Source organism: Vulpes lagopus, chromosome 2, assembly GCF_018345385.1.
Source record: "Vulpes lagopus strain Blue_001 chromosome 2, ASM1834538v1, whole genome shotgun sequence".
Lineage (NCBI taxonomy): Eukaryota > Metazoa > Chordata > Mammalia > Carnivora > Canidae > Vulpes > Vulpes lagopus.
Genome location: NC_054825.1, coordinates 139,406,772 through 139,429,642, shown reverse-complemented (window position 1 = coordinate 139,429,642; position 22,871 = coordinate 139,406,772). Strand labels below are relative to the sequence as shown.

General features: G+C 37.6%; 1 protein-coding gene across 10 annotated transcripts in view; it reads left to right on the top strand.

Annotated features, from left to right (window-relative positions):
* Nucleotides 1-22,871, top strand: part of PCSK5 (proprotein convertase subtilisin/kexin type 5) — a 446,264-nt gene that overhangs the window by 156,989 nt on the left and 266,404 nt on the right. For all 10 annotated transcript variants that reach the window (XM_041744555.1, XM_041744554.1, XM_041744551.1 and 7 more), the window contains exons 6-7: nt 6,663-6,751; nt 10,361-10,533. In XM_041744555.1, coding sequence (XP_041600489.1) covers nt 6,663-6,751; nt 10,361-10,533 — 262 coding nt within the window. The remainder of the gene's footprint in view (nt 1-6,662; nt 6,752-10,360; nt 10,534-22,871) is intronic.

Genomic DNA, 22,871 nt, shown 5'->3' with positions numbered 1-22,871 from the left:
TCACCATCTGACTGAATTTTCTCATACGTCAACCTAGAGGAGTGATACCCATTTTGCTTCAGAGGGTTGAGGTGAGAATCAGTTGAGGTTATAACACTTGGGAGAAATGGATGGTGTGATGTAAACATAAGGTGGTAGTATTATCGAGAACAATGTGAACAGTGGAAAACATCAGTTCTAAGTGATATTTTGGAGAACACGTCAAACACATCATTATTTCTTGTTCCTCTCCCTTTCTAAGGGTGCTTTTGAAATGGAAAGTTTTCACTTAGATTTAAACAAAACCAAAATATGCCAAAGAGAATGGGCACACCAGATGTCAAAAGGGAATAGAAAGAGTGAGGGGGTAGACTGAATCCATGAACAGTTTAGGATGTTTGTTTCGAGAAAGAAATGAAATAGAAAGTAGTCTTTCTCCAACTTGTCATTGCTTGATGCATGCAAGTGTAATTTTGACTTGCAAGCAATGCAGAGGCAACCATAGGGGGTGGACCTCTTGTGTCGTGATGTCTCAAGATTCATTGCTAAGCTTACTTGTATCTTGTCTTCGCATCCACGTTAAAGCTCCAGTAAGTTAATATTTTCATCCCCACTAACTCACATGGAGGAAATAAAGTTCACGAAGCAGCGTGACCCTGGGACTAGGAGAAAGAAAGCACGAGAATACGTAAAAGCAGTATTTTATAGTCAACCATGAATTCATATTCTGTACTCATTTCACTTGTGTGAGTTCATAATATTATAGAAATGAGTTAGCAGTCAGTCTCTCATCTCATTTTCCTTCTTTTCAATCACAGACCCCAGATAAAACTTCTGGAGACCTTTAATTTCAATGGCTTATTGTTGGGAACAGATCATGTAGTAGATGAGAAAACCTGGAGTGGTCAAAGATTGTCATGATCTCTCACTCAAGATGCTCTTTAAGAGCAAAAATGGTTTATTCAAGTAAAAATTACATGATAGAATATTTTGCACTTACTAGGGCCCTGGCAGCAATGACAATATGCTTAAGAGAATTAGTGAAGGGATGCATTATTTACTTCCTAGCTTGTCTGCACCCACTTTAGTTTAGAAGAGGTCCAATTTATTTTGCCACTGGTCTAAAGATCCATTATAATTTATATCAATAGTTTACCGTCTGGGGTCTCAGAAAATAATGTGTCTTAATGATAGCATGAACACATGCAAAGAAGCTAACCAGCTGATTAATTTTCCAAAGGGCATTATGTGGAAGTTGGCCAATAAATTAAAATTTAGGCACATATGGGTCAGAATGTAATATAATGAGAATATTGTTTTCTGGACTAAAATCGACTGAAATTGTTCTCCTTATGCTGAAAATACTCTAAATGCTCATCCTCTGTTGTCTCTGGAGAAAAATACATCTGAAACAAAGACTTCTGTCTATTTTGTGACTTTTATAATTAACTGACATCACGAATATACTTAATGCTGGCCACTCTTGTTCTTTAAGAGAAGGAAGAAATTGAATCGTATTCATATGCTTGAACAGGTCATGATGTCATGATGATATCCATTGTTCTAGGATCTATTTTAAATCCATCAAAACACTGATTCCAACTAAGATATATGACTAGTACTTTACTTGAAGTAATGATCATTGTCATCTGAAGAGAGCAGCTGTTTAAATATAGTCAGTAATTTGGGCCTTCAATTACAGCATGTTACAGTATATTATTTAACTGATATTTAAAATCTGTGCATCAATAGTAGAGTGATAACTTCCCTATTTCTCAAAAATGGTTCATCATTGCTTATGATATAGAGCAATATAGAGAAATCTTTATAAGAAATGTTTTTATGGGGCACCTGGGTGGCTCAGTCGGTTAAGCATCTGCCTTTGGCTCAGGTTATGATCCCAGGGTTCTGGAATCAAACCCCATATTAGGCTCCCAGCTCCCCGGGAAGACTGCTTTTCCCTCTCCCTCTGCCACTCCCCTTCTTGTGTGTGCATGTGCATGCATGCGCTCTCTCTCTCTCTCTCTCTCTCTCTTTCTCTCTCAAATAAGTGAATAAATAGAAATCTTAAAAAAAATCTTTCTGTTAACTACATTTAAAAAACATTTTTATAAGGAAATAGTCACTCTTTTCTTAGGAGAATTCACTGTACATTAATGATGCACATAATATAAGCAGGGTTTTATTGCATTTTAGGAATACAGAGACAATTCTTACATTTTAAAAATATTATGGTAAAAATGATATTCAATTAAATCTCTCATACTGTAGTACATCTAAAACTCCTGGGAAGATAGTAAAGAAATTTTTAGTGCATAGTTGAGCTAATGGGACACCTAGAGTATTTCTCTGCAAAAGCTCAGATCTATGAACTAGGTAGGCAATGGCTGTACACTAGGAATTTCCAGAGTGATCAGCCAAACCCAGCCAACCTAGAGCTGGATTTTTAAAAGCACAGGTTTAGGGACGCCTGGGTGCCTCAGTGGTTGAGGTCTGTGTTCAGCTTGAGTCATGATACTGGGATCGAGTTCCATATCGGGCTCCCCACAGGGAACCTGCTTCTCCTTCTGCCTATGTCTCTGCCTCTCTCTGTGTCTCTCATGAATAAATAAATAAAATCTTAAAAAAAAAAATACCCACAGGGATTGCAGTAAGAAAAGACTTGGATAAAGCAGAAATACTGATGCATCATCCACTCCAATTTCAAAAAATTCACAAAGATAAAAGCCCAAACAACGTGACCTCCCAAGTGGACAGTTCACCCACCGCATGGGGAAAACATCACCATGAAAACAATCCAGCAGCAAAAAGAGCAGAATTAGATTGACACATCTGAGAATTATTACATACAATTCATTTATATCAAGAAATGTAGGGATGCCTGGGTAGCTCAGTGGTTGAGCATCTGCATTTGGCTCGGGGCATGGCCCCCGATCTGGGATCAAGTCCCACATCAGGCTCCATGTAGGGAGCCTGCTTCTCCCTCTGCCTGTGTCTCTGCCTTTCTCTCTCTCTGTGTCTCTCATGAATGAATAAATAAGCCTTTTAAAAAAATGTATGTTTTAATACATAGAATTGAAAAGTGCTTTTTAAGAAAAGAGTCTATTCAAATTAACCAAGTGGGTTTGAAAAAGAACTTCAAAATATAAGTAAATAAAATATATAAACACTTGACATGAGTAATGTAGTGAATGGATTAAATAGCAGGTTAGTCATAGCTGAAGATAAGTGAAATCTAGAACTAAGCAAATTACGTGGAGAGCAGCCTAGGGAGAGAAAGGCATGGGAAATCTGATGGTGAAATGAAAGTTTAAGGTAGCTTTCAAAGGTACTAGCTGAGACTTCTGACAATTTTAAGCATTAAATTACAGGTCTAGGAATTCTAAGAAAGAATTAGAATTCTAAGAATTCTAATTCCAGACAGAACTAGATTGCCAAGATAGCTGACTTCTCAGCAGAAACAGGAGAAGCTCGAAGACAGTGGAATGGCGTCTGATGTGCAGTTAGTCTAGAATTCTACACCCCTCAAAATTACTTTTCAAGAACAACAGTAAAATAAAGTCATTTTCTGAGGCTATAGATGAATCTGGTGGATACATTTACAGAATGTTCTTCAGAAAAAAAATCAGTGATCCCAGAAGGAGTTATGAACAATAAAAACAAATAGAGCAAAGAATATTTGTATATCTAAAGGATATTGATTATTCAAAATAGAGACACTGATGGATAGTTTCCAATCCAATGTATAACTATAATCATAGGGATTTCATGTGTTAAAGGGTGAATAATGACAGTTAAAACATTCTAGTCGGTACTATTTGGGAAAAACTAACAAAAAGTATTGATGACTTTAGACTTTGTGATATTAGGTATCCGTGAGCAAATAGCTACAGTAAGCATTAGCTAATAGAATGTATGAAATCCATACTCATACAGAGAGAAAAATACAGAGATGAACATAAATATATCATGTAATGATGGATCTAGTCACTGTAAACGGACTTATTCTTGAGTTAAGATATAGTCTAGCTCCAAAAAATGCAATTACATTCTGTTTATAACAGATACAACTGACATGAACACAAAATGTTTGACATTAAAGGAGGGGAAAAGGTATACAATTTAATAATTAACCTAGTATCATTATTTTAATTTTTTGCAGGAATCCTAGAGTTTTATTACATATTCATAAAAAGTTTCACCAGGAAGATTTAATAATGCCATTCTAAATAAAATAAAAATTGACAGAACTTCAGAAAACATCAAATCCACAATACAATGAACAACCTTTGTCATAATGGACTCATAAATAACAATTGGAGAATTAAAATCAGATCCTTGTGATCCTATAGCACTTGCCTTAATTAATAATAGATGCAGTGAAGTATAAGAGCAGTGGACTCATAAAGGGAATTTGACATTTCAGAAAGAAAATAACTTACGCCTTGAAGTAATATGCAATCAGAGACTAATGAAGAATCACAGTAAATTCTTGCTGGGCTCAGGGATAACATTGGGAATTCAGCTTGTAGTTTACAAAAGAAATCTTTTTTTTCTTTTAAAATGGGATCATTTTTCTGATGATAAAAGTGGTACAGTCAAATATCAGAAGGGCAAGATAATTATGAGTGCATCAAAATTAATTGCTGTGTAGAGCAACCTAAAATTGCCATAAATAAGATGGCTGTGTTCCAAATAACACATTTGGAAATGTATATGCAACAGGTATGATGGAAAAGCAATAAGAAATTTGGGCAAAAGGCATGAAAAGGTTATTCACAAAGCAAGAAATAGAATGAGCTAATAAATATTTAGAAAGATGGACAACACCAAATGTAATCTAAGGAGATAAAAAGGGAAGCAACAATGAGATACCATTTTTCATGTCAGATTGGCAAGGATGAAAAGATTGAAAAACTCATACATAGGGGTTTATAGACATGGGTTCGTTCAGATATTTTCTCTATTTCTTATACTGTCATTTGAGTAGGCTTATGGTCTTTTTTTTGTCATGCACAAAAATTTGATGTTTTGTAATATCCATCTTGCAGGGGTTTTTCTGAGGTTTAGTTTTATGACTGTAATCTTCTGCTTACAATTTGACAGTATATCCCGTACTCTTTGACCCAGTAATTCCACCTGTAGGAATTTATCCCAAGGTATAACATTATATAAATGCTCAAGATTTTTTCATAGCCTTGTTGCTCTCAGTGAAAAACTAGGTAAATTTCCAGAAATTGAGGCGTTCTGAGAGATTATGGGGGAGGGGGGAGTGTGCCATTTAAAAGATGATGTGAGGTAATAGTAAGCTTTTAAATGACACAGAGGCTAATATTCACATAGGCAGATATGCATGACACTACTAAGTGATGTATCTCTGTTGTATAAACTTGTGTGTGTACCTATCCATTGTAAGCAATAATTTGTTCACAGTTGCACAGATGGTAGTCATAGGTCCATGGCGAGCGTGGCCTATGCTGTAAAATAAAAAGTGATGACACAGAATTTGGGAGATCTGAGCCTTAGTCACTGTGGGGCTGATTTCACCCTCTTTTATATCTCAGAGCTTCCTCAAGCACCCTCATCTCTAACAATGAGGGCAATAGAGTGAGCCTTGGACTTCATTAGCAATGACAGATACACTGTAGTGTATCTATCTATTGTCATATCCCTCTTCTGCATCCAGGGCAGGTAGTAGTCACTAGTCGTAGTCTCCTTTCCCTGGCTTCAGCTGTATATACCTCTGGATTCTTCTCAACACAGATGGAGGTCAACATTTCTAAAAAACTTCTACTTTGCACTTGAAACCTCTTTGCTATGGATGACCTTAGAAGTCCTTTCAACTAAAGGCTTTTTCTAACCAAGGAACAGAGTCACTGTGGTGAGAAATAAAAGGAATATTTTGCAGAAAACCGTGTTTTCTTTTTTAAAAGCTGCATTTTTAAAAAGGTGGAAACAGGTGAAATAAATATGGATGATATATTTGCATAAATGATTTTGTATCATTTGTATAAAACAAGTATTCGTGGAATATTTCATGTTGTTTGTTTATGCAAAATCTTAGAAACCCAGTGTACAAGGACAGGGCATTGTATTTTAGATGACAGATTTCGTGGGAGATACTTGATCTATATTTAAGTTTACAGTTTAAGAAGCAGATTCTCATATACCAACATGCTTAAATTTTAGAAGAATTGAGTACTAGTTCTTAAATTTAATTAAAGTTGAGACTGGGTCACACAAACCACATTTCAAGTATCCAATAACCACAGACGACTGGTAGTTACCATATTGGATCCTGGAAGTTTAGAAAATACAAAAAAACCATAGCATTCTATTTTAGCTTTCAATGAGATTTTCTAGTTGGGAAAGCAAGATCTAAAATATATAGAGAAATATATAGATAGTAAAAAAAAAATATATATATATATATATATATATATATATATATACACACACACACACACATACCTATATCTATCAATAATAGAATCCCAAATAGAATATAATAAAATATTAAAAGTTTGCAGTGAGCAGGCTAGTGCTACTGGGGTACAAGTTCCAGAAGCATCCACAGTTTGGTGCAGTCTTCCCCCCTATGTAGTCTGAATGATGGCAATGATGTTGTGCATTGGTAAGAACAGAGTGTCTTACTTGAGCGAGTGTGTGTGTTCTTCCCGCAGGCATGGGACCCGCTGTGCTGGAGAAGTGGCAGCCGCAGCGAACAACTCTCACTGCACAGTCGGAATTGCTTTCAATGCCAAGATCGGAGGTATGGGAAACAAACTTGGGTAGATATAGACCCCTTTTTGAGCTAAAGACAGGCCGGTGTTTGCAGAGTAGTGTTCAACTGTTGCGGAAAATGACCATCTTAATGTGTGTCATTAAATACAGTTAAAGGCCTTTGAAGCAGTACCCCCGCAGGGCTGCAAATCCAGACATTTCTTTCTCGAAGACAGACATGAAGAAAATGTCCAGACACGAAGATGGGGTCGTTGACATCTGTCCCAAGCTATACAATTGCTGCCTGGGTCGGAAATAACTGATCATCTAAACAAAAGCCCATAATAACTCTATGGAGAGAAACATTTTGAAATTATGTCAGAATAGAAAATCCATTTTTTTTCTTTTTCCTTAGGTTTTACGGAAAGTTCCCTTTTTTTTTTTTTTTTTTAAGAAAGTTCCTTTTTAATTGAAATTAAGGGAGTGGTAAAAATCTTTTGTAGTCCCATAAGGTAGGAATATAGTTATTGTTAATAATTCCAGATTATGTATATGCATTATATATACATGCACACACTCAAATAGACATGCCTGCTACAAGGACCTAACCCAGGGAATATAAATCAAGGCATTAATAGAAGCAAACTCTTTCCCATTTGTAATCATCTCCAGGTGCCACAGTCACACACAAATGAGAGGACACATTATAAGAGACAGTACAGATACTAGTGGCTCTGAAAGTGGCCCCTGGGGGCTTCTCCTAAACAGTGTCATGAATGAACGAAGTTCCTGGTAAGCAGACTGACATCTCCGGTTTCAGTACAGAGTTGTTGCCAAGTGGTAAAGAAAATTGGATCTAAAAAAAAAAAAAAAAAAAAAAGTCCTTTCTAGAGTAAATGTAGAGGTCTCGTAACATGAAATATTTGGGGTGTCTAGTAATGGTGCTAAGAGAAGGTTTTCTGACACTACATGGAATGTTAGTGCTCAGAACATTTGACCTCCTTCTCTCCTTTATTTCACACTGAATTCTTATAGTATGGCAGCTTGTTAACCGGTAATTAGCTGTACTCTGAGAGCATCTGCTGTGTGTCAAGGAGAAGGTTCATGAAAGAGCTAAAGAAATTTTCCCTGAAGAATGATGAGGGTGCCTAAACAACCCTTCTTGCTGTCCCAGTCACGACACACACAGTCCCCCACATACAGTGACACACGTCCATATCCCCCTTATTACTCTCCAGTGCTAACCCAGCGCTCACTGACCTTGAGGGGATGAAAGAAGGAACTCACAGATAAGCTGCTTGTCTAGCCGGATAGGACTTCAGCAAGAAAAATGAATGTATGGCAATGACTCACAAATGTCCTGTCATCCCCAAAACAAGAACATTGTGAATTATAAATTTAACCCCTAGGCCCAAAACATGAAGTCTCAAAGTCCGATAAGGCAAAATCAACCTTTCATCTGTAAATTTGAGGAAGCAAAAATTCTTACTTGTTAATTTTTGGTCAGGAAAGGAATATTGCCCTCTAGATATGATTTCATTAAGCATTTTTTTCATGGGCTTCCATCACTTGCATGACCTAGAAACTACATTTAGATACTGTGTAGATACTGCTACATGTTGGCATTTAGAATTACTGGTTAGATGATTCCAGGCAGTCATATAATCTGGTGTTTATTTTGGACCTCTTTGTGCAGATAAAATACAGTTGATCCTTAAACAGCACAGGTTTGAGCTGTGTGTGTCCACTTATATACAGATTTTTTTTCAATGCATATAGTACAGTACTGCAAATGTATTATCTCTGTCGTGAGATTTTCTTAATAATCTTTTTTCTCTAACTTACTTTATTATAAGAATATAATAAATAATAAATATGTCATACGAAATATGTGTTCATTGACTGCATTATCAAAAAGGCTTCCAGGCAACAGTAGGCTATTAGTGGTTACATTTTTGAGGAGTCGGAGATATACATGGATTTTTGACTGGGTGGTGGTGAGAGAGGGTTAGCACATCTAACCCTGAGTTGTTAAGGGTCAGCTGTAGTTCATTCTATGCTTTGAAACAGCAAGAAGTAAAAACTGAAGACTATGAAGTAGTTCATCCTTTTTTCAGTAAAAATCGTGCAGATGAATTTTGAATATTCATGGCAAATTAAAGCAAACCACTGGCTGCTTAGGACCTAGTACACACAGAGCGCACCATGTCAGGCGTTCTACTCCCACAAAACAGAGTGCTGAAAAGCTTGCTAAATACAGTTTCCATTTGATAATTTTTAAAGTGACTTATTACAACCCTTGGTGTCCACATCACCTGTTCTATACATGTCCTTTAAAAATCCAGAAGCCTAGAGGAAAAGACTCGAGATAAAACAATCAGGTGCAATGTCTTTTGGGGCGCTTTGAGGAAATGCAATGTATCCTAAGTGTTGATTTCCACTGTTGTTTTGTAAATAACAAAGCACGTAGTGACCCATCTGTCACTTAAAAAGCTTAAAAAGGTTCTGCTGGGAATATGGAGGAATGTTACCAGTTGTTGAGTATTATCTGTGTCAATGCCCATGGTCATTCCTTCTATTTTTTATGTTTATTAATGTTAGAGCTAAAAGATAAACATTTCTTTAAAGCCCTAAGAAGGTATAGTTTTCTCAAGAACATGTTTCTTTTCTACGGGAAGTCCCACCTCAGACCACACAGTATTAAAGCTGCCTGATTTGGGCTTTTATTGTGTAACCCCCATGTGTTGGAGCGTAAGCAATAAAAACTTGAAATCCTGTTAGAGAACAAGGTTTATCCAAGGAGTAAATGTGGGCTATAAAGATACAATTATAAAATAATATAGCATCTTAGTGATGCTATTTAGCTTAAGCTGGAGGATCGATAGGTTTACTCAACAGTTAGATGTTCTGTTGTCGTTTTGAGTCTCCAAAATAAAAGGAAAGAAGGAAAGCCTGACATTGGACATGCAACTTATTTTTGCCTATCTATGTCTTATTTTTTCCTATTAAGGTTAAGAATAAATTCCTGTCTGTCTGGCGGGAATATGCTTAAATGAAGATTAACGACTGAACATGGTTAAAACCCTTTGAGAATCATTTGATGTGTCACATACACAGAGAGCATTCTCATTTATTATTTGACTTATAAGTAACTTGGCAAAGAAATAATGTCTTAAATTCACATCAGTCTTACCGATTAGGAGATAATATTAAATATGGAGGAAATTAGACCAACCTAACTTGGCCGCTTTCCAAATTTTGTGAGCCCCCTAAGGTCAGAATGCTGTATACTGATTAGGAACACAAGTTACCTAATGAAGAGGAATTTAGGGAAGATGCATTGCTTGAGGCACTCTCTGTCAGGTACTCTCTGAAGACAGGGATAAAGAGAAGGGCGAGATTGAGGAAACTTTAAGAAAGAGAATAATGGATAAAAGCGATTTTAAAGAAGTTTTTCTCTTTCACATACAATGTTACTTTCTCTCCGAGAAAGGTTTGGAAGGGTCTGTATTATCTTTTGCAGGGCTGGGGGGCAAAGACGCTCACTTTAATCAAGTGTTGACTAAACAGTTTATTCTTTGCCCCCAAATATGTCTTGGGCTGTTTGGGTGTTACGTAGTGAAGCCTCTATTCAAGCTAATTCCCTTCTGTCTGGAAGGGGTTCGGATGCTGGATGGAGACGTCACCGACATGGTTGAAGCGAAATCGGTTAGCTTCAATCCCCAGCACGTGCATATCTACAGTGCAAGCTGGGGCCCAGATGACGACGGCAAGACCGTGGACGGACCGGCCCCCCTCACCCGGCAAGCCTTTGAAAACGGCGTTAGAATGGTAGGTTTTAAAAGCCCCCGGGCTCCTACTTTGTCGATCGGTGATGGTCTCTCGGGAAGCTATCTATGCAACTTGGGTTCTAGTCCTTCAGTCTAGAGGAACGGACAGAGCTGAGCCAGGAGCCAGGTACAGAAGGGGGCACTCAGGGGAGCCTGGGTGGCTTGCTTGAACAGCTGACTCTGGATGTCAACTCAGGTCATAGTCTCAGGGTCCTGGGATCGAGCCCCACCGAGCAGGAAGCCTGCTTGTCTTCCTCTCCCTCTGCCCACCCCCTGCTTGCTTTCTCTGTCTCTGTCTCTGTCTCTCTCAAATAAATTTTAAAAGGAATAAAGAAAGAGGCACTGAGCCTTTGGGATTGTGTGTTGAGTCCGTTCTACAAATAAGCTAAGGGCTGGAGAGTTTGCCCTGATAAGAACACAGGTATATTCGGATGCTTAGATTTGCTCAAAGGAAATGTATTCATTAATATTATTAATCTTGCACTTGGAGGATTTAAATTATTTTTTTAAATATTTTATTTAAATTCAGTTTGCCAAAAAAAATAAAAACTAAATCAAAAAATTTAAAAAATAAAAATAATAAAAAATTAAAAATAAACAAATAAATTAATTAATTAAATTAAATAAATTCAGTTTGCCAACATACAGTATAACACCCAGTGGTCATCTTCTCTTGTGCCCTTCTTAGTGCCCATCACCCAGTTACCCATCCCCCTACCCACCATCCCTGCTGCAACCCTTTCTTTGTTTCCCAGAGTTAGGGGTCTCTCATGGTTTGTCTTGAAGTAATAAATTCTTAGCACTGCGAGATGGAGGAGAAATGGAGATACTGAACCTCTCCGATTGGTGTTGAGGTCACCCAGCAATGCCTTTCTGGGCTTCTCCCTTTCATACTCCATTCCCTGGTTCCACTTCTGTCCCAGGACAGTATTATTGTTATGCTGGCTCCCGAGTTCCCTAACAAGGCAGCTCAACCATCATCATTTTCCTTGATTTCACTAAAAAAAAATCCACTCAACACTCTTCCCCTCAAAAAAACTGACCACATAGTCTAAAGTGATAAAATGTCTCCTTCAAATTACAAATCTTAAAAAAATCCTATCTTAAAAAAAAATCCTCTTATTTTAATTAAATAAAAAAATAAGGCCACAGTATGGTTGGAATCGTGGAAGGAGGAGCACCCCACTAGAAGCAACTCCTTTCTGTTTCATACTTGGGGTGATTTAAAGCATGCATTTTAGTCATGATCTGGGCCTATCCTCCCTTTCCTTCATTATCTCTCTTTACTCTTTTCGAATTGAAGCAAGCATATTCCACTCTTCCCATTCATTAGTGCGTGCTGCTTTCCATGCACATCCCTGCCTCATTCCCATGTCCAATGACTGTACAGCTGATTCTCTTGAACCATCAAGCCTCAGTTAAAATGCTTCTTCTCCCCAGAAGCCTTCTCACTGCCCAACCTATAGCTAAGGGCCAACAGTCCCTCCCCTGCCCCCAGTACACTTTATGTTCTTCCTGGAGTTGCACATAATCATTATCATATGGTGCTTTATATCAGAGCTATCCTTGCCTCTATCTTCCTCATTAAATTGTATGTCCCAAGGTAACCAAGCCTGTGCTCTGCCCATCTTTATGGGCTTTGCAAAACCCACGGAGTCCGTGGAACTCTAGTGAGTCCTCAGTAAATGTTTGTGGAATTTCATTTAATTTACTATGAATTATGCCAGCCACAGGATAGTTGTGTATTCAGCCCAGATTTGGAGCAGTGGAATGCATGTAGCTGCTTGATGTCATGTAGCAGCTGGAGTACAAATAATAATGCTTCTTCCACCTTTGCGGGATTGGTTTTGGGGTTTAAGCACAAGACTAAGCTAAGCTACCTGCTGGTTATTTTGAAATAGACTGGGAGGGAAAGTTAATGCGCTCGTTCAGGACATGCTTCCTAACTGAAAGATGGTTCAGGTTTGGTTAAGGTGTATGTTCTAGTTCTGTCAATTTTTAGCTACTCTGGAGTTCTTTAAAGCTATAGAATTGTGTTTTAAATCATTTTGTCTAGAATTTGCCTTTTGAGGTATCTGAACACCAAATGAATGTATTCTAAGTGATCTGGTGATTGCATTACCGAAGCCCTGGACTATAGATGAGTATTCTGTATGCTATCAATTGAATGGTGATTCAAGTTAAATAGATCAAACTTAGGTCATATTTAATTTTTAAATTATATGTGTATAGCTTTTGATACAACATAAAGAATAGGGTAGAGTTTCTCATTAATATATTAGTAATTAGTAATTAATAATCTCAATAGTGTATAGAGAATGCCCCATGTTCATAGTTGCCACTGAATCAGATGACATGAACTTATGTTTTCAAATGTATTTTTGCTAGAGAATCTTTCATTCAATGGTAATCTTAACTGGAAGTTCAACATGTAAAACAAATTAAAAATCTGGTACTTTGGTTGAAGGAGGAAAGGGTTAAGATCTTCTGAGGAAGCTATTCAAACTTATAGGAAGATTATATTTAGAAACAGTTTTGAAAAATTACTCTGTATTCATTATTAATTACAAAAGTAACCCATGCTTATTAAAGTAAATCATAATTTTATAAAGATGAAATTAAAAATAGATTCCCCACACAATTAAGTAACCATTAAGAGTAGGGACTACACCTTTCTGCACTTCTGTGTACATTCACACAGCAGACAGGGGTCACATGGCCTCTGTGTGTTGCTCTTTGTAATGGGCATTCTTCCAGGGTAATTCATAGGGATAGAACCCATTTATTGTAATGTTTCAACATTTTTAGAATATGGGGATATTTCCAACATTTCACTGAAGATTGTTCAAGGTTTTAAACTGAAAAAAGAAGCAGGGCAGGGGGTGGTAGTGGTGTTTAGCTATTTACTTTTAGAGATGAGGTAGTAACAAAAGAAATAACTCGTAAAAAACAATAGATTATTCTTTGGCTGGTATCATGGCACATTCAATTATGGAAATGCTGTGGTGACCTATTTAAATGTGTTTAGATCAACAGGATAGGGTTTTTATGTGTTTACTATACATAGGCTTTGGACTTAGCCAGGATTGAGTCCAGAATCTGTCATTTACTGCTCTCTGACCTGATACAGATCAAATCACCTCTGTTCCCATTTCCTCAACTAAAGTAAGGCAATAATAGTACTTACAGAGATGTTATGAGTGTTAAATGAGATAATGCATATAAAGCAATTGACACAACACCTGGAACATAATAGGTGCTCAAGAAATACATTTATTTATAGGTATTTGTATGTGTATGTATCTATATTTATAGGTATCTGTATGTATATACATGTATATAGATTTGTATATAGTACTTGTGTGTGTATGTATACCCACACATTTTTTTTTTCAGAGAAGAGACCATGTCCTTTGAAAAAACTTCGTATTTCTCCTCAGTCGCTCATGCTTGTCTACCATTTCTACACTACAGAATTCTAGATGATTCCGCGGAGTTACCTGTAGTGGTGGATTAAAAACAATATATAGAAGTCAGCGTAGACTTTCTGAGTTCTCGTATGTCATATACTTTGTTCTTCCTATGTCTGTATTCACCTCCAATTTCATTTGCCCTTAAAAGCACGTCTCCATTTTGAGATAACCTCTTGATATATAGATTCATTCTACTTATCTATGTTTGCAGTCTTGAATTTAATTTATATTTTCCCAAGAGATGTCTCTCTCTAAATATCTATGAATATATAATTTAACATTTTTAAAGCGGTATATTAGTTTCCCAGGAGAAAGAAAACCTCCACTTCTTTATTATCGGGCATCAAATGGCACAGTACATTCTATATTCTTTGAGATTTTATTCTGATTTTTGTTCTTGATATACATTGTCAAATATGTAGAAAATGATTAGATGAAAACTTTATACAAAGTTAGATTATAAAGTGCAACTAAGAAATAAGTGATTTTTTGGCAGTGTAATTTAAGGAATGAAGAAATAAGTAACTACTATAATAGTTCCCTCTGGTAGCTGGATAAAACCCTATGTGACAGCTTAAAGTCATTCTGATCTACTAGAGTTTTAGCTCTATCACTTACAAAAATACAGGAATTGAAATTTCTTTATTCTTTCTATAAAATTTAGTGAGCTCTCACTTTCTGTGTAATGTAGATAAAGCAATGAAGGAGATGTCTAAGTTTTATATGCAACACATAAAAGTCCATACATTCTAGCAACAAGCCGGGAAACAGACAAACCATCAAGACCACCCGCTAAAGATAAGTGTTATAAATGAGATGAACGGGTAGGGGGGCAAAGCAGAATTGCTGTAGTTCAGGAGGATGGGGAGTCCTCTCTGATGTGATCCATGAGTAGGAATGTAAATGGGAAAAGGCCAGTTATGTGGAAGGAAAGTTTTCTGCAGAAGAAACAGCTAGAGCAAAACACCCGGAGTGGAGGATGATGGGGGTTTGTTCGTTCACAGAACAAAATAGTGATTTGAGTGATGGGAGCAATGTGGATGGAAAACACACAGTAGGAGGTGGTTTAGAGAGGTAGTCAGGGGCCAGCCCAGCAGGGCTTTCTAAACCATGGATGGAGGCACCTGGGTGGCTCTGGTTGAGTGTTGGCCTTTGGCTCTGATCATGATCCCGGGGTCCTGGGATCGAGTCCTGCATCGGGCCCCCAGCAGGGAGCCTGCTTCTCCCTCTGCCTGTGTCTCTGCCTCTCTCTGTGTGTCTGTCATAAATAAATAAATAAAATATTTTTTAAAAAATTAAAAAATATATATAAACTACGGATGGGGGTTTGCATTTTATTGCATTGCAGAAAACCCTTAGAGGTTTTCTGAGCAGGGGCCTGCAGGGACACAGAATTTTCAGAGCTTGCTGCTGTACAGGAAATGGACTCTCTGGGAGAGGGGCAGGGAGGATTCCTCCTGTGGAAGATTGAAATGGTCCAGGGAAGAGTTGGTGATAAGCCAGAGGAGGGTGGCAGTAACATCAGGACAAGTAGCGAGGGGTGTGGCAGGAGGGAAAAGCCTACGTATCAAGACAGATTTTCACAAAGAAATATATTTTACTCACGGAATCCAAGTATTGATCATGTCAATTCCTTCTGCTTGCTAATCAAAAAACGTAGCAAATATTGGATTTCAAAATGCTCCCTATTTGTTTACTATAAGATAAGCATTTGGTTCAGTAAAATGTAACACTCTTTTCAAAGACTAACAAAATCAGAATTGATTCAATTTATAACCTTCAGAATTAAGGTGCCAGCGTCACATTAGATGAACCTATGTTGAACAAACCATGTTACCATTGACATTTTGCTCTTTTCCCCCAGAAATTGCAATTTATTTGATGCCTAGGAGCTATAAAATTAAATGCAGGAATTAGAGGTACATAATTTGAGTGGTGTACAATTGATGATGATGGATGATGATAGTAATAATAATAATCGTAATAATAGTAATGATACTAAAACACTTAACATTTGCCAGTCTCGTAGAGGATGGTCACTCCTCTGAGATCCAAAATAGATAACTTTTACTCTTCACGATGGTCACATAAGATAAATCCTGTTCTCACCAATTTTATAGAACACAAATATCCAGCAGAACTAAAGTCAGAATGTGAGCCTCAAAGAAATCTAATACACTACTTTGTATGTCATCATTTCCACTTTATTTGGTGCATCTGACTTCCTTGTATTATCCATGACCACACATCGGAGCTTTTCTCCTGTTACTGTGGTGAATTAATTTCTCACCTTCTACCTAAACCCACCTCCTCCATTTTCTCACTGGATGCCTTAGCTTCTCGCCTCCCTAAAGACATGGCTCGATCAGTTCTCTCTTCTCTCATCATCAACTAAACTTGCCTCTTGTCTGTGTGACTGCCATCCACCTCCTGTCAGTTCTTTCTCAGAAGAGAGAAGTGACACTCTCTGCGGTCTTCTTCGGTTCTTCCAATTACTGATTCATTTCTTTTTTCTCCCCTCTTTGATACCATGGTTCATACTTGTCCTCTACAAGCTCTTTTTCCATTGTCTCTTGAAGCCACTCATCAGAACCCTGACCCCTCACAGCCCAGAAGCTGTTCATGTCAAGACCACAGTGACTTTCTTATGTAAAACCCAGGGCTCTTTTCTGATCCCTCCTGGCAAGGAAAACTGCCTGCTTCTTCTGGTCCCCAATCAAATGCACACACTCCAACCCTTCAGAACCCCTCACTCTTTCTATTTAGTGTATTTTCCTGTCTTGTGGATGAATTGTTTCCTCTTTAAAGACCCCCAAATGGAGCGTTTTGCTCAGTGCTATATCCCAAGTACCTAAAATAGTATCTGTCTAGTGATGAGTGAACGACTGTGTGAGTGAATTCCATGCCAGTTTGCTGCATATACTGAGTGAATTTATGTAAGGATCACACTTGCATTGTTTTTTTTATTAATAATATGGAAATGAGTTACTAACATACATGGTGTATTCTGGTGATTAATGCACACAGACTACAGGTTCAGACTCTCCAGTGGGTTTCAGTACATTTTTACCATGTTCAAGTTAATTAGCCTCTCTGAGAATCAGTTTGTTCCTCTATAAAATGGAGCTAAATGCTAGTAATTACTTTATAAGACTGTTGTGAGGATTATGTGATTAATGCCTGTAAAATATGCAGCAGAGTTTCTGGAACGTTGTAAAGTCTCTAATTATGTCTTGAGTCTTAATCATTATCACTTCTAAAAAGGCCAGGGTAATAAAAGTGAAATACTAATTAATCGTGCAGAATACTCTAAAAAGTCTTAATTGTCCAAAATTTCTAGGTTAGTGGATTAATCCATTTCATAGTTCTGAGTCATCCTTAAAGAAGGTAAATCTACAGTCTTGAGATTATTATTAAGGAATGGCCAAAATAAATGGGACAGCATATCCAAGGGAATATTTGCTGAAGTCTATTCCATAAAACACTAATTAATAAAATGCCCAAAAAGGGATGGGTGAAGGATTTTGCTATCAAGGAGACTTGAGAAACACCACTTCTTATATGCTCCCTTTCAAAACTTAAAAGCATATTAAAGGCTTTGAGAAGTTCCACAGTAAAGAACTGTGTGTAACTTGATTTACTTAATGTTCTAAACTTTAACCACAGAAAAACTTCTATTTTTGTGACTCATTTTGAATTGGTGTTAAATTTAATTTCATTTTAAACTGTTTGGAATTGCTTTACAAAAGTTCAGCTAAACCTATTAGGCCTTTAGAATCAGAACATTAGAACTGGAAGCAATTTGGTTGAATGGTTTTTACCGACATTTGTATTTTTTTTTTTTTTTACTGGTTGATGTCACTATGGGTCATCCTATCTACCTTCCTAAAATGGATGATTTCTTCTTTTCCTCAGGCTAGTCATCCAGTACATCTTTCTTTCCTGTCTTACTTTCTAAAAGTCTACGGAATGTGTCCCCTTGTCCTCACAATTAGAACCAGCATCTCTCACACAGACTTGAGCCATAGCATCCTTCCAAAGCTTCCATCCTCCTGGCTTGAGCTTCAACTTTCAATTCAGCATGAATGCTGCAGCCAAAGAAGTATTTTTTTTTATGTAAATCTTGTCATTTGTCCTCTCTTTAAAACTTACCACTTCTCCCTAGGACCAACAAGGAATATTCTAAGCTTCTTAATAGGGCACAAAGGTCTCTCACGATCTCTCCAGCGATCTCAGAATCAAAATCTTGCATGTCGTCAAAGGAAAGGACCATTTATACCTTACTCTCATTCAAACTGACACGATTACGCATCCTGTCACCATGGTAAACATATGGCCTGGCTCCTTGGTTATGACTGGCAAAGCCTTCCTTTGGGGAAAACTCTTTGCTTTGTCTGCCCAGGCAGTTCTAAATAGGAAAATGATTTTACAAAACAAGTAAGTCAGTTGACAGTGTTTTAGATATAAGTGACCTGAGGTTTGATATCAGAATAAGAAGCTAACTGCCTGAAGTTTTCTTTGATAGAGTCTTTATTCATTTTTTTTTATTCCGGATTGCATTCAGGAGACATTCACTGTGTGATTATCAATATTCTAGGTACTTTGCTAGGTAGTAGTGAAAGATGAGTAACACTCAGTTGTTGTCTTTGGGAAGCTCACTGTGTAATGATGAATAAATGTTCTAAATAAAGTGCCAAGCAATTCCCCAAGACCCCTCAGTTTCTAGAATCTCGTAAGCAATAAGGACAGACTACACAGCATACAATTATAAAACTTTTGTTTTCAGTCTAGTTGCCTTACAATCCTCTTTTTTGCCCCATTTGGGTTATTAAACTTAATTAATATTGGGTGCATTTTTACATTCGTCAGCAGGCATCTCATGCATTGACAGGTTTTCACAATTTCCTGACAAGGGTTTTTATAACATCCTTCGGGAAACAAGCAAAAATTGGGACTGAATCTTTTCGGGTTTTTTTTTTTTTTTTTTTTGTAGTCAGAAAATCCTATACTCAGATTACCAGTACTTCCCTTATTATTTTACCGAGAAATATTTCTCAAGTCCCTGCTACATATCAAGCACTTATTTGGCATTTATCTTACTCTTTTATCTGGAGAAATCATGTACCTCATTGCATGTATTATAGGAGCACAGATTCTAGAATTTTCTTTACTGCGCTATCTACTGGTATACTTTCAATTTCAGATCATTTTTCTTTGGGTTTTTTAGGCTTGGGGATTATCAATGAAAGCATTCCAGTGTATTCATAGCAGAATCAATATCAAGGATTGGGAAACAAAATTAGGTGAAATCTGAATCATTGGCCCCTCATCTCCCTTCATTCCCATCCTCTCTCTGTTCTTCTCAGGAACTCCAGATGGAAACCAGGACATTTAATGAACATCTATACAGTGCATGCCTGGCTGTTGAGTCTTTTATGAAGTCTCTGATTAGTATATCCCCTTCCTATCATCTATTTCCTTTTCAATTTACCAGACTTTATACCTGATTGGATATTTGGAATACTTGCTGAAAACAGAGTTGCTTTACAGTCATACACTGTCCCTTATATACACACATGTGCACATACACACATTCCTCCAATCCTTAAATTAAAGGCATATGTTCACCAGAAGGGGAGAGAAAAGGTATAATGAGCTTGTATAATAAACGCAGTAATAATAATCATAATAAAATTAACCAATTCCACTTGGGAAGAATATATTTTTGTCTGATACACATCCAGCTGTAGCAGGCTTGGTACCAGTTCGCATTTTAATAAATGACAGATTGCTGTTGAATTAGTTGGCAAACGTTTTAAAACTTTGGAATGGTATATGGATAGGCAAAGATAGACAAAGGAGTTTATTTAATATTGGTTCCACTTAATCACAATTGACTTTAACTGGAGTTTGTTTAATAATCCTCCATTAGTATCTAACTATATCCTGGTGGAACTCTGTGTCCTTAGGGCTGTAACAAAGCTAAGAAGTGATTTGCCAAATGGACTCAATCTAACATTTTCCATTTTGGAAACAGAATTGTTTGTCTTTATAAATATAAATATGTATACGTGATGTGGTTTCACATTCTATAATCTTAACAAAGTTATCTGCCATCCAAGTATCAGTTTTAGATTCCTGGGTTATTGTGAACTGTGATATATTTGCATAGAAAGGAGCACTAATCTCTCCTAGCCTTGTGTAAATTGCAAATATCATTTATTTATTGTCACGTTGTTTTCAGTTTTAGTTTAGAGATTCACTCTGTAAGTAGTTTATACTAACTTAGCAAATGCCATTCTAATTCCCTCTGTTCTCCTTATGGATTAACCAGATATCAGTAGTCATTGTTTTTCTCTTTTTTGCTCATTTTGTTCTATATATAGTGACATATCAGGGAGGACATGAAGCCCTTACCATTCTAGTGTAGTATGGATGTCATATAGGGATTGGATAGGTCAAGTTAAAGTCCGTACCAAACCTGCATTTCTGTGATTCAGATAATAAATTTAAGAAAGGTGATAGAAATGTTCTTTAACATAACTTGGCAGTGACCATGATAAAAAAGGCCACTGTGAAATAAACAAGGATAAATTGAAGTGAGTTGATAATATCAAATGATTTTAAAGTGTGTACACTTTTATAGCAGATTTTGTTCCCTTGACCTGAGCTTACAGTCCCCTCTGAAGGAGGAAAACAATCAAATTTAATATTCAGGATAGTAAACATTATGATTACTATGAATTCTAGCCACTGGGTTAGGCATAACAATGGTCTTCATAGGATGTCACCGCCCGCAGGGAGGCTTCTCCCCCTGGCCCGACCTTGCCTGCGTCCACCCCAGGCTCTGGGCTCCCATGTTAGGTTGTCCACAAGGCTTCCCTGGTGCCCCCACCGTGCATTTGGAGCCCTGGGGAAGGAAAAAAAAAAAAAGATTTGGAAGCTGAGTCTTCACAGAGTAGGTAACCTGACCATTAAGAAGCATGAACGTGGCTCTCCCTTGGCTACTTCTTCACCACCAGGCTGTGTGAATCCACTCCTGTCAGGTGCATCACATGGGTCTGGCTGTGCATATTCACTCTCTGCTAACGGTACCTGTAGTTATGGTCATAGAAGTGGATGCTCTCTTCTCTGAAGTCCTGGGAAATATCATTGGAGCAAACTGACTTGGCATATGCTGAACTTCACTGTATTGTCTCTTGATCCGCCTCCCTGGGCACAAGCTGTGACAATGTAGAAAGTACTGACCTGAAATTCACAGGGAGCCGGGTTGAAATCTTTTTGGTTTCCCTCCAGTGTTTTGACCCAGGTCAAGTGGCTAAGTTATTTATCAGAGCTTCTGCTTCCCAAAGGAAAGACTGATAATGCCTATTTTGTGGAGCCGTCTGTCTTCATGACAGACAAATGCAGTGCTCAGACCTACTGCTGGTCTTCTCCTCAGAGGAAGGGCCACACTTGATGCATCTTTAAGGACCCCAGAGTACCCGCCACAGAATCTTGTAAATAATACAAGTTTGATATCAAGTGTAATCTTAGCAGAAGTGTGATTTGCTTTCAGTGAAGTTAGGATTGTGTTTATGGGAAGAAACTGTGAAGGACTGATTTTCTTTATTTCAGAAATGTTATGGGCTGCTTCACAAAAGACCAACGTGGTTATTTCATTGAGTTATTTCATGGCCTGTGATGTTCAGACCCACCGGTGAGCTTTGGAGAGGAACAGCTTGCTTGCTGTCTCTGAGTTGAGCTGGCAGTTGGGACCAGTCCACCATAGTGAGGCATTCTGTAAGCTAATGTAGAGAAGAATATATACCTTTCCTTTTTTTTCTTGAATATTTGTATTTATTTGAGAGAGAGAGCACGAGCATGGGGAGAGGCATAAGGAGAGGGAGAAGCAGACACCCCTACTGAGCAGGGAGTCCACAGGATCCCAGGACCCTGGTATTATGACCTGAGCTGAAGGCAGATGCCTAACCATCTGAGCCACCCAGGCACCTTTTTTCATTACTGCTAGAGTATCCCTTGTCTCCTTTCCAAACGCCTTTCCAAATGGTATAAATTCCATTCATACCCCTGTTTATAGTAAATATTTTTTTCCTCTGTGAGAGGAATCTTTCAAATTTTACTCCTTTAACAGAAATTTAAAGGTGTGGTATCTTTCTGGGCAGCTTCATAATAGGTAATGAACATTAATATCAGCAATGTCCTCAGTTTCATAAACCTATCTCTCCTGAAACAGTCCTGAGCCTGATTTTGCTTTTGCTCTGGGATGATCCAAGATATAGAAACTTTTCTTATGTAGATCTTCTTTTTCTCCCCAAAATGGGAATGCTGGGATAGTAGGTGTACCTGAAATGGCTGCATTGGTGCTGTTAAGTATTGACTGTGATTATTTCAGAGAGCATATAAGATTTGCATGTATTGTTATAGCTGCTTGGAATGACGAATTGAGAAACCTAATTTGCATGTTCCTCCTCCCAGCCAGTGTTCAAGATCCTAAGGTCCTGGGAAAACAGCTTGAATAGGACTCCAATCTTGGAGGCTGTGGGAGTGACGAGAAGTAAATAATAACTTGGATTTGCTGAGGTTCAGTGAGTCAGTAAGGAAGATAAGGCCTGAGAAAAAAAAAATGAAGGATTGACCGTTATGAATTGACTATAGAGAAAATATTAATAGACAATTATTTGGGAATTGTTGATTTGGCAGGTAAGATAAGGCAGGGAGAGAAAAGTTTGTTTTGTTTTGTCCAGTACACTATTGTTAAGCAGGTTTCCCCCTAAACCATGTTATTATGTACTTTTAAAAACACCCCATGGCAGTACTAGTCATTGGGCATGAGCGTTTCAGTCGAGGTGGGAATGGACCCATC